This window comes from Neltuma alba, unplaced genomic scaffold (genome assembly GCF_004799145.2).
Source record: "Neltuma alba isolate B1F8T4 unplaced genomic scaffold, ASM479914v2 tig00003667_pilon, whole genome shotgun sequence".
Lineage (NCBI taxonomy): Eukaryota > Viridiplantae > Streptophyta > Magnoliopsida > Fabales > Fabaceae > Neltuma > Neltuma alba.
Window position 1 is genome coordinate 38,630 of NW_021633378.1, and position 13,783 is coordinate 52,412.

The window sequence follows — 13,783 nt, forward strand, 5'->3', positions numbered from 1 at the left end:
TTACTTGATTCTATTGCATACGTAAGACTTAATAGAGACTTTGATCGTAGTATGGAAAAGCTAATGGGATTTTATCTAGAATTGGAGAAATGCAGCTAATTGCTCGTGTCAATTGTCTAATTTTTCTTGTAAAGCCATTATATATCAGATTCCAACAAACATGAAATTATGCAATAAAGGTGGTTAATTAACTAATTGTTCAGGTAAATTTCCTAACTTTCAGAGTCTAACATGCATCAAACAGTTACACAGAACCTAAGTGGAAATTCAGTTCATTGGTTGTGTCAATTGCCTAATTTTCCCTATGAGGCAATTGCACACCAGATTCCCACAAACATAGTGGGTAATTTACTGATTCTCCATGTAAATTGCCTAACTTGACAGATTCCAGGAAACATGAAACCGTTAAATAGAAGGTAAGTGGATAATCTCCTAATTCCTCATGTCAATTGCCTAATTTTTGTTGTGAGGTCACTACAGATCGGATTCCAACAAACATGAAATTTTGAATTGCAAGTTGTTACTTTATTGATTGTTCATGTAAATTTCTTAACTTCCACAGTCCAACACACATCAAGCAGTTACACAGAAGCTAAGTGGAAATTCAGCTAATTGCTCGTGTCAATTGTCTAATTTTCCCTGTGAGGCCACTGCACACTAGATTTCCAAAAACATAGTGGGTAATTTACTGATTCTCCATGTAAATTGCCTAACTTGACAGATTCTAGGCAACATGAAACCGTTAGACAGAAGCTAAGTAGATCATCCCCTAATTCCTCATGTCAATTGCCTAATTTTCCTTGTGAGGCCACTACAGATCGGATTCCAACAAACATAGCTAGTAATTTACTGATTCTTCATGTAAATTGCCTAACTTGACAGATATATGCAAACATGAGGTTGTCACATGCAACTGGTTAGTCAACTAATTCTTCACATCAATTGACTAGCTCTAATTGTTAGTCCACAAATCTCACATTCCAACAATCAACGGGATAAACCAAACAAAACAAACTCATTTGCCTAATCCATATGACAACATTTTCCCCTCCCAATTCTTTTCTTAATTCCTGCAAAATGCCTACAAACACTATAGCAATACAGTTAACTACCAACACTAATTTTTTGCTAAATAATAAATTTCTTACTTAGCCCCCACACAAACTCTTCATGCGACACTCACAAGCCTTCTCTCACTAAATCAAGAGCATTTGCTAAAGGGCTGCAGGGGTGACGGCTGAACACTGTGACACATTGATAACCATTCTTGGGTTAGAACCTAAATGTCATTACTAAACATACTCACCTTTCAGTGGGTCATTCCTCCTTAATCTACCATGAAAACAAAATCAAAGAAATCTACTGCATTTAATGTGGACTGCGAAGCTTACCAAAGGAAATCAATGACTTCTTCTCACCCTGCTTCCTCCTTCTTTGTCGATAACCTTGCAAGTTTCCTCCTTTGTCAGCCTCTTCTTATTCTCCTTCCGCTTGTAGTGACTACCACGAACTCGCAGAATGAAGTTGACGGAAAAATTTTCAGGGGGCACGTCAAACACTTTATGCAGATTGCGAGAGGCAAGAATCTTCCCACAGAGGTAGCACGTTTGCAGGCGGGAGAGGGTAGATTTTTCGCAGAGTGGTAGCATGTTTGCAGACTGGAAGACGCTATAGTTTTCCCAAAGTGGTTGCACGTTCACAGAGCAGGAGAGGGAAGAGTTTTCACACAGTGGGATCACGTTTGCATAGAGAGAGAGGGAGGACTTTTGATCATCGTTTTTTGGCCTTATTTTCAAATTTCAGAGGAATTAAAATGAGGGGCAATGGCGTCATTTCATTTGTGAAATTAATATCATATTGACCCCTTGGTCCTGTAGTGAGGTTTCAGAAAGTTTTGGGGGCTCTTTGACATTAATTGTGTTATGCGGTCCTTAAGTGAAATTTTCCCTATTAAAAATCATTTGAATTTTATGACAAATTTAATGTTTTTAGGTACTTTTATTAATATGTATGAATTAATTAGAAATGATTTATATTTGAGATTAGAGATAGTAATTTGTGCTTTTATTTTTTTATGGCCAACCATAAACAAGTATTAGCTACTAATCACAAAACAAACGTTTGAAAATCATGAAGTTTAATTTAAGACAAATTAGAGATTGAAAGAGCCAATTTATAATAGAATTTGATAAATCATGTTTTGTCCATATTGAAGGTTAAAACCACACTTTCCTTAATCACAAACAAGAGTAAGATATCATGGAGAAGAAGAGAAAGTTTGGTGAAAGAAGAAAGCTGTTTTTAGGCCGACATAGTTAAGCAACTCAAACACGTAGTAATTGAAATATAGGGAGAGTTTCATTTAAGTCCCATAATCAGAATTTAATCTCCAATTAGGCTCAAAACAATATGAAATTTTATTTCAAACTCTTTAGATGAAATTAACTTTGAGAGGAAAATGACCATGTTGCCTCTAAACATTTTAATGAACTCATGGGTAAGTTTACAAGTCAAAATATACATTCTAACAACAAAAAATAGTTAAACAACAATTGGATATATGAAAATTTACAACTTCCAACCTTTACAATAACAAGATATGAACATGAAAAATTCACAAAAAATTATAAGTAAGTTTACAAATTTAGAATATGCATTTTAACAACAAAAAAAGTTAAATAACAATATCTTAATTTTGTTTATGATAATTGTGAACATAAAAAGTTTGCAAGCGCTCATAGATAAATTTACAAGTCAAAATATGTATTTTAACCACAGAAAGTAGCAAAATAACGATTATAAATGTAAACATTTATAACTCTCAATTTTATAATAACAAGTTACAAACGTGAAAAAATCATATACTTGAGCAGTTGAGTGTGTGGTTATGGGTATGAAAGGAATGTGTTATTTTATAAGGGGTATATCATGAAAATTGATAGTTATATATTTTTATATGTGCATTTGTTATTTAGCTATTTTTTCTTGTTAAAATGCATTTTTCAACTTGCAAACTTAACTATGAGCACTTATGAATTTTTCATGCTCATAACTTCTTATTATAAAAATTAAAACTTATAAATTTTCATATGTATAGTTGTTATTTAGCTGTTTCTTTGTTGTTAAAATACTTATTTTAACTCGTAAAGTTTTCATGATCACATTTTGTGATAATGAAAATTGACAGTCATAAATCTTTATGTATAAATATATATTATTTATCTTTTTTTTTTTCTAAAATGTGTATTCCAACTTGCTTACCTACCCACGAGCATTTATGAATTTTTCATGTTCACATCTTACTATTATGAAAATTGGGAGTGGTAAATTTGTGTGTTTGTATATATAGTTGTTATTTAGCTATATTTTGTTGTTAAAATGCATATTTTGATTTGCAAAATACCTGTGAGGTTGTTAAAATTTTTAGGGGCAATGTGGTTTATTTATTTATTTTAAACTTAATTTCATTTTGGGCCCAAGAGACTGAAATGAAATTTGAAAATATCTTGGGGCTGATTGGAAATTTAGCTTAGATTGGGGAACTTATATGACATTCTCCCTTGAATATAACCCATATTTGGTGGTGAGTCAGTGAGTCTCCATATATAGGATAATATTGCAACATTTTGAAAAATTCGAGAGGCATATTAAATGTATTTCGTACTCGTTTCTTAATATAAAAACTAACTAATTAATTTGAGTATATTAAAAAAACTAATTAAATTAGTTATTTATAATAAATACATATTGTATTTCCTAAAATATCCTTTCTAATCAAATATATTGGTTAGAACTATCATTGTTACAAGGATTAACTTGAAAAAAATGAATAAATATGATAGACAAATTGGATTAAAATTTTACATTTAGAATCAAAATAAAAATCAAATGAGTTCTATATTAAAGATGGTACCTCCAGTCTTAGTTATGAAACCTTATTTGTAGTTATAAATGAAAAATATAAATTATAAATGAAATCTTATAATTAAAATTGGAATATAATGTTTGGTGGGGAATAATTTAATGACAAATTTGTTGTAGCCATAAATCGCATCACGTGGTTAACTAAGACACAAAGTGGCACAAATCTCGTACGTCCCCACTTCATTCATCCCGGTGAATTCTCAAGTCGCTATCTGCTTTTATTACCTTTTCTCAATGTTCTTTTACTCCTTGTTGGATCCAACCCAGTTGCCATTATCATTTAGTAAAGGAGAATGTCATCTGTTATGAAAGAAAGGAAAAGCTAGGGCCAATACGTTGGAGTTTTTTGGAAAATAATTGAGGAACTATGTGTGTCGCCGTCATCGTTGTCGTCGTCATGTGGGTAAGTCATGCAAAAATGGAGTTGTGAATTATGAAAGAGAACTTATGAAAAAAAAAAAATTGTTTTTGTGTTAATAATGTTTTCTTAAAATATTAATACCTTCTTGCCCAAATGGGGTAAAGTTGGTCAAATGAATTAGTTAAAATGGTATTTTAGTCCTTTACATATAGGTAGACTTGGTCAAATTTTAGTTTTCTTAAAGGACAAAAATGCCCTTTTGTCATTACGAAGCATCTGTACTGTTGATGGTTGTTAAGACTTAAAGAGGGAAACAGGGAGGGATGTATAAAATGACAGCAAGAGTGATAGGAGAGGAGAGAACAGCAGAAATGGAGAGAAGGGGAAGAGAATTTCTCATATGTGTGAGCTTATTGGGCCTAATGGTAACCCTAACAGAGTCTGCGACTGTAACCATACCGGTAGGAGTGATTCTGGATTTGAACTCATCACTTGGCAACACCACTCTCAACTGCACCAACCTCGGACTCCTCGACTTCTATTCCACACATGATTCCTTTGCGACGAGGCTTGAACTCCATTTCAGGCATTCTGGAAACGATCTCCTCACTGCAGCTTCTGCAGGTATATGGAACAATGATGACGTTTAGGTTTTATTTTTGGTTCAGTGTTTGTCAAATCTTTACAAGTTCCAGCTTTGTTCTTCTGCCTTGTTTCTCTTTCTTCATGACATGATGGAAATAGAATTCCTGACCCCCTCCGCCCTCAGCTTTACTTTAGCATTTCTTGTGAGTCCTTTTTTTAAAATAAAATAAAATAAAATAAAAGGTCATTCAATATCCAGAAACATTTTATAAAATTAGAGAAGTGAGTGTACACTTTTTTCATATATACAGTCTCCTAAAATTTTAGGTTGTATGTAAACATCCTTCATCATTTTTAAAATTTTACAAACTTGTGCATTAAAGAAAATAACCCGCTGCCGTTTCTTTAAAATAATATAATTTTATTATAAGGTTAAAAAAATTAAATTGATTTGATCAATAACTATATAATATAATTCGTTAAAATAACAAAATAATTTTTTGTTATTTATTATTTATATAAGCGTAAAATTTTAGAGGGATTCTTTATCAATTTTTACTCTTATTACTCAGCTCAACTGTACGTTATGAGTAGTCTTCTAGTCTCTTGGCATCTTTTCTTCACCCTGGTCTGGCTTTTGTATAAACTTTACAAAGTATTTGTAAATTATACTAAAATTAATAGTTCATTTTCTAAAAATTTAAGATTAAAATATTACTTCTGGTCCTTAATATAATAGCTAATTAACTAATTTAAGTAGATTAAGAAAATCAGTTAAATTATTTATTTGTAATAAGTAAGTCTTGTTTTTCTTAAAATATCCTTATTAATTAAGTATATTGGCTAAAATTACTATTATTACAAGGACTATATTGGAAAAAAATAGATAAATATGAGAAATAAAGTGGATTGGAATATTATATTTAGAATCAAAATAAAATAAAAGTACGAGGTTTTATATTAAGTAGCACCCTCCCTTGATTATACAAGTAAAAAATATACACAAATACAGATCATGTAGAAGAGCTATTTTGCAGCGGGGAACTCAAATTCAATTCCCTTCGAATGGTCCCTCGCACAAATTCCAGCTAACTCGATACCATCACTTTTTCCCTCCCTCTGTGTTTTGGGTGCGCTTGTGTCTCCATATCATTTTAATTCTTTTAACTTGGTAGTGTTGGCATTAAGCAGCTTGGAAGCTAATAAGTAAAACAAAGGTGCATGCAATCTTGGGACCTCAAAACTCAGAGCAAGCAGGGTATGTTGTAGAACTTGGTAACAAGACTAATGTACCAGTGATTTGGTTTTCTCCATCTGGTCCATCTCTGTTGCCACCTCGTACCCGGTTCTTCATCCACTCCAACTCCACTAGAAGCCATTGCTCTCAGTTCGAAGCTATAGCAGCCATTATCGAAGCTTATAATTGGCAGTCTGTGATCCCCATTTATGAAGATCCAGAATTCGGCAACGACCTCATTCCATGCCTCTCTTATGCCTTGCAAGATATGGACACTCGAATGCCTTACATAAGTGCCATTAATCAAACTTTCACGGATTCTCGAATCACCGATGAGCTTAACAAGATAAAAGCCCAGCGAACATATGTGTTTGTCGTTCATATGTCTCTGGAGCTTTGGTCAAGATTTGGGGAACATGCCAAACATGAGGACATGATGAGCGAAGGATACGCTTGGATACTTTCGCAAGGCCTGTCTTCTGTCATGGATCCCGAAGCTTTAGATGTCAGAATAAAAGGCTATATGGATGGTGCTTTGGGTGTGAGGCCATTCGTTTTATCCAAATTAACTAAGCGCCTTTCCTTAGCGGAAACATTAAGGTCTGAGTACGGTAAAACTCTTTCTCTAAATGGCTTGTGGGCTTATGACACTATCACAGCACTGGCCAGAGCCGTAGAGAAGGCCGGCTTAGTCAGTTTTAATGAAAGTGGAGCTGATCTTCGCAAAAAAACAGGCCGAAAACTTCGCAAAGCAATTCTGGAAACTGATTTCGTTGGCCTGTCAGGGAATTTTAATTTGACGCAAGAACAACTAGAACAATCACATGTTGTGGTATACAATGTGCAAGGCCAAAAAGAAAGGACAATTGGATATTGGAGCCCTGGAAAAGGACTTGTTCGAATGCAAAGCTCACATGGTGAACCAATATGGCCGGGTAACACAAAGGAGATACCACCCAAGTTGAAAGTTGGGGTCCCAAAGACGCATTTTACTGAATTTGTTGATGTTAATGGTAGTGTAGAAGGGCAGAATGTATCAGTTTCTGGCTTTGCTGTTGATGTATTTAAGAAAGTGGTTGGCATCTTGCCATTACATTTACCTTATGACTTTGTGCCTTTGAACAACAGTGATGGAGAGCTGACTCCCTCCAGCTATGATGATCTTCTCTGCGAATTCACAGACAAGGCAAGTTTTCATTCATTTCTGTTGCTTTCCATTGTTTTAACTTGATCGGCTTTTCTGTGTCTCAGTTTCTAATAAAGGAAAGTCAGGCATGTATTGTAGAGTTTCATTGATGATTTAATTCCCCCTGAAGCTTGGATACACTCAAGAACATCCCAAGCTATGCTCAGGGACGGAACTAGAAATATTGATAAGGAGGTCCAAAGGTACAAATAAAAATCATATGGGGGGGGGGCACGCAAAAGTTGGAATTTTTTCCTCTGAAATTAGTCTGATCTACATGTACTATAATTCATGTATATTACAAGTGATTGAGAGATATTAATTGTCTTGATCTTTCCACTTGATAACTGATGTCATCAGTGAGCATGCAGGCCACAAACACACAATATATATATAGGGATTCATTTCCAACACTTAATCCTTGTATGAAAATATTGCAGAAAGTTGATGTTGATGTTATAATTGGAGACATTACAATTGTCGCGAGTCGCACAAATTGTGTTGATTTCACAATGCCGTATTTAGATTCAAGTGTGTCCATGGTGGTAAAAGTGAGGTCTGACTCCAAAAGCATGTGGATCCTCTTCAAACCTTTTCATTGGTTACTTTGGTTCATTCTTGGTATGATTCTTGTGGCTGCAACTTTTATTGTGATTATATTGGAAAAACGAAAAGAAAAGAAAATGAAGGATGGTATCAGAGGAAGCAAATCCGAAAATAAAACAGAGGATGATGTTGGAGGAAGCAAATCCGAAGACTTTGTCCGCAATCCCTTCCTTATTTACATGAGCGGTGAGTTCTTTTGTTGTGTGCTATTGATTATATATATACTACTCTCTTCCTTTGTATTTATAGGCCACTTTGTAAAAGTTCTTTATGTTTCTATTTACAAACGATTTGGTAAAATCTATGAAGTAATTGTGGTTTTTCCTGATACTGCTATTAGTTGTATCAACTTGTTGCTCATATTGATCTATTTGACACTGTGTATTGTAAATGTTGTGTGTGTGGTGATTGCAGATGTTGGGTTTTTGAAAAGTTGCAAATCTAAATGGATGGTGATAATGGTCATGTTTATGTTGACCATAGTGCTGCAACTTTATACTGCAAATTTAACATCAATTTTAACAGATAGGACAAAGCCAAAGCCTCCTCCATGGAAGGACGTGCAAGAGATTAGAAGGAGCAATCGGAAAGTGGGATATCAAAGGGATTCCTGGATGAGAGGGTTTTTGATTGACCAATTAGGATTGAGGGATGATCAGTTAAGGGCTTTTACAAGTCGTAAAGAGTACAAGGATGCTTTAACAAATGAAGACAAAGAAAATGGAGGAGTGGATGCTATTTTTGATGAAACTCCTTATCTCAGGCTCTTCCTTTCCCAATGCCCTTCTTGCCAAATGGCAGGACCAATCTACAAAGCTGGTGGATTTGCCTTTGTGAGTACTCTCCTCCTCCTCAGAATATATATATTGCAGGGATAAGATATAAATTTGTTTAAAAAATATTCGTTCACAAGTATCTTAAAGTTAAATGTTGCCCTGGTCAAAAATGGTTGCCCTGAATGTTTCAATAAACTATAGCAACATTGCTTCATACTGTTAAAAAACTGACATTGATGACCGTTAATATTTTTAATGGTAAATAGTGATATTGCTCTATTTTAACACTTCCAAGCCAATCTTAAATCTAAAAAAACTTTTGGAACAATATTGTTCATGAGTAAAAACTTTCAGAATAAATTTACATCATAACCCTGCATTATATTCCATATGATCCATAAAACTTTGATGATGCTCATACCATGCTGTATTTTTCAGGCATTCCCAAAGAACTCTGCCTTGGTCTCGAATTTTTCAACTGCAATATTGGAAGTGACTCAAAATGTGACGATGTTTCGTGAGATGAGGGAGAACATATCTTTACCCATCACAGTTGACAGATCCGAATATAAAAGTAGTGTTGAGACGCGAAGTTTGACGATAGCCGACTTTGGAGGCCTTTTCCCAGTCGTATTGTTTGTCGTGGTTCTCTTCTCCTGCCTTTCAATTCTTAAACTTCCATCCATCGCTCCCCTGGTGCGTGACAAATTGGTTTCATGTTGGCGCACGTCTCCGGCGGAGAGGAGTAATATTAATTAGTACCTAACTAATTAAACATCTGTAAAATCAGCATGTGTGTGTAGCTTGGTGTTATTTTGTAATGAATAATTCTTTAAGTTGTCCCTTATCTTCAGTTTAGCTTATTATCTGGTCATCTTAATATCCATCATATATGTTAAGACAAATATTGTTTTATGTATTATTGCAATTAATATGTGGACCAAATGGTTGGTTGGTTAGAATCTTTACAATTCACATATTGGGCTCTTACCCAAAGTGTGTGTAATTTGTTGATGGACCCTCTGACATAATATACAATGTTAATCAACAAGATGGAATTTGATTGAAGGAGTTAATTTTTTGGCAAACTAAAGTTTGAATTTCCATAAAAGAGGTGCTTACACTAAATACTCAATAGTGCTTTAAATAAGATTATTTCTAATTAGAGGAGACATTGTTTAGCGCTAAAAGAAAAAGTCTAATGTTGTGGACCTTTTGGGCCTCATCAGTAATAATAATTCATGTATTATTCCGTTTATTAGTGTCTTTACAAGATACTCCTCCGATTCTTAATATAAGACTTATTTAACTAATTTGATTAGATTAAGGAAGTTAGATAAGTTAGTTAATTATAAGAAAAGTGACGCATTTTTCCTAAAACACTATAATAATCTTTTTTAATACCCCCTCTTCCTCTTCTACTTGATTATGGTTGAGGGAGTATTCATAGGGGTAATTTAGAGAAAACTGATAAATATGAGAAATGAGTCTTATATTTAGAACCAAAACCAACTCAAAAATTGGATCCTATATTAAGGACTGGAGGAGTATATGGTTAGTACATGTATCTATCAATTTACGTGTTGTTTGCTCTTACATGCTTAGAGATCTTGGGGAAGTTTCCTATAATATTACCTCACCACTAATATATATATATATATATATGTACTACTTCAGTTGTTAATACAAAAACTAGTTAACTAATTTGAATAGATTAAGAAAACTAATTAAGTTAGTTATTTATAATAAATAGATGTTATTTTTTTCTAAAATATCCTTACTAATCAAGTGTATTGGCTAGAATTACTGTTATTACAAGGACTATTTTAAGGGGGAAAAAAGTTAAATATGAAAGACAGAGCAAAATGGGATCTTATATTTAAAACTAAAATAAAAGTTAAACAAACTTTTATATTAAGGACAAAAGATAGTATTATAGTTTCTTAATTATAAAGTAGTGCTGAAGGAAGTTTCAAAGAGAGAGGTCTGTGATGTAGGGTGTGTTTGGATGAAACCAAACTGTGGTTTGAAAAAGTGATTCTGGAGAATAGATTTTGCGGAGAATAGATTCTGAGAAAAAGTGATTCTGAGAAGTGAGAGTGTTTGGATAGTTATTACCAGAAGCACTTTTTATATGTGAAAATTACCAAAAAAGGTATAAGTTAATATGATAATTATATAAGTGATAGATTTTATGATATATTTTGATTTGAAGAAATAAAATTGTTAATGAAAATTTTTTTACTAACATAATTAATAATATATAAGATAATATAATTAATACATAATGAATATGTATATATATATTTATAAAACATAATATTAAATATGTTTATAGAAAAATGAATTTTTTTTTTTGCTAACAGAAAAATCTTAATTTTCTTTACAGATTTTAAACATGAAATCCCATAATATTTTTTCACAACTACTTTTTGTAATAACATACTACATGTATAATAACATCTGATGTTTAATACAATTAATTAATTAATTGTCACCACATATATATATTCATAAAATATAAGAGTAAAAATGTTTTTAGAGAAGATGAATTATTTTGTTGCAAACAGAAAATCATGTATTTTTCATGAAAATTATAAACATAAAATGAGATGATATTGTTTGATAAAATAGAATAAACACGTCTTAAAACAATTTATTAATTATTAAAGTAAGTAATAATTAGCTTGAGAATATAAGGTATAATATTAATAAAAGAAATATAAATAAACAAATTTCATAATAATTAAGATGATGCATCGATACAAAGCATTTGTAATAGGTTTTGTTTTAACTACATATTACAATCTATGATAAAAGGAAATAAATAAGACATGATTACTATCCTTGTATTGAATTAACAAGTTTGTCTCTTATGCTGTCACGAACCTGAGCCATGTAAGATGAAGATTGTAAGACATTTTAACTCATCACAAAACCTCTACTATGGTAGAAAAGGAAAGCTGTTAATACGGGCTACCATAGTAGAAGGAAAAATTCATATTTTTAGAAGATTGACTTTCAAACTCGGGTCAACCCGATAGACGTTGCATGCAACTAAAATAATCCATTCATATCTACTGGGCCTCCGAGCCTCCGGCCTGGGTAACGACATACATCAAAATCAGCCCCTTTCCAATTGATCTCAAGCACGAATAACAAAGTTTCATAACATAATAGGAATGGCCTCCGGCCAACAAAGCGAGTAGGTAATATATTCTCCAGTTTACAATAAGGCCGGGAAATCAAAATATTTCAAGAAAACCCTAGCTGTGGCAATATACAACTATCCATACATAAATAAAGCTAGAGGCCTAAAGCTAACCAAGCTCAAGCCTCCACGTCTCTTCCCAAAGGCACACGCCTAAAACCTTCACCTGAAAATATTATAAACCACGGGGTGAGACAAAGTCCCAGTAACCAGCCTTTCCAATACTAGGTACTACTAAATAGGTGCTCGTGAGGTGTCAAGTGGGGCAGTTCACAAATAATACATGATGATAGCCACAACAATTTATGCAAATGCAATGATGCAATCCCATCAACCAAATCCCTCACTTTGGGGGATTTTCAGGAGCCGAACCCGGCCTATCCCTCACTATGGGGGACGTAAGGAGCCATAAAGGCCTATCCCTCACTCTGGAGGACGTAATGAGCCCGAAGGCCTATCCCTCACTATGGGGGACGTAAAGAGCCAACCATCATGCATTAATGGAGGCCTTACCACGTGGTAGTAACAGACAAAACTCTCACCAAATTCCCAATTAATGCATCATACTCAAATCATAATCAAGAGTAATAATCATTTCACCAATAACCTCATTCAGTGGCATATCTTTCACAATTCCACAAATTCATTCATCATAATTCCAAACCCCACAAGACGGTTTTTCATTTTTATATACAACATATAATTCGAACACAATTACTATTTGGCGCACAAAACACAAATCTACTCACGATACCACAGAAGCAAGTACTAAGGATTGGAAAGTGATTACCTCTCGCCTGAGCAAGGAATAACAAACCAACGATGTGGCCCCGTGCACCACCAAGACTCACAACCGGTCTACAAAGCACACAAACACACAACCAACATATATTAGCTCCCAAACTAATAATGTGGCCAAAACAACACTTGGGGACACAAAATTCCTATCTCCCATCAAAACTCTACCCAACTCAAAGGGTATAACTATCAAAACAACACTCCAAAGTCCTCAAAGTCTATTAAAACATCAAGCCTCCTTCCAAGCATCAATTATAGTTCAAACCTCAAGGGCCCACTATAGGAATTCAACCTCCAACAACCCATTTGAACAATTAAGGTTCCAACAACAAATCTAAACCGATTAAACATCCAATTTAACCCTCCTTAACATAACCCAATTCACAAAACTCAAAATCAATCTCTACATTATCATCCTAAATCCCAAATCATCCAATTCCATAAACCCTAACTCCAAAATTCAAGATTCTTTAAATCCAAGGAAACTACACCGATTAAATACTTAAACTAACCCAATGCAATCAATTAAACTCAAAACAATCGGTCAAAAACCTCAGTTAAATCACAACTTAGAAAATCTAGGGTTTCACCAAAAATCCTAAGAAATTTCCAGGAAATTCCAAGAAAGAAAGAAGATTAGAGGTTAAAATCACTTACTTGAGGTAATGGATCCTTAGAAATGCCTTTCTCAAGCCTCCTCCACGAAACCCTAGCAGAGCTTCTCTCTCCTCCTTCAGATTTTTCAATTTTCGCACATCTGAACCCTCCAGCGATTATATAGAATCGCGACCTTTCGCCGCGGCGAACTCCATATTCGCCGCGGCGAACTAATCCCGACAGGGATTACTCGCCTGAAAAACCGACTTCGCCGCGGCGAACTCCAATCTTCGCCGCGGCGAAAGCTTCCCGAGAGGAAACTCTCGCTCGCCCAGACAACCTTCGCCGCGGCATACCCTACCTTCGCCGCGGCGAAACCTTCCCGAGAGGGAAGCCTCGCTCACCTGAACAACTTCGCCGCGGCGTCCCCAAGACTTCGCCGCGGCCAAACCTGCCCGAAAGACATAGCCTACTAGGAACTCCCGGTTCGCCGCGGCGAACA

The 13,783-nt window shown here is 34.4% G+C and overlaps 1 protein-coding gene across 1 annotated transcript; it reads left to right on the plus strand.

Annotated features, from left to right (window-relative positions):
• Window positions 1–4,617: 4,617 nt before the first annotated feature.
• Window positions 4,618–8,517, plus strand: LOC114742158 (glutamate receptor 2.8-like). Its single transcript, XM_028930417.1, has 5 exons — window positions 4,618–4,909; window positions 6,062–7,293; window positions 7,734–8,085; window positions 8,314–8,351; window positions 8,425–8,517. The coding sequence occupies exons 1-5, from the start codon at window positions 4,618–4,620 to the stop codon at window positions 8,515–8,517; spliced, it is 2,007 nt and encodes a 668-aa protein (XP_028786250.1).
• Window positions 8,518–13,783: the final 5,266 nt, after the last annotated feature.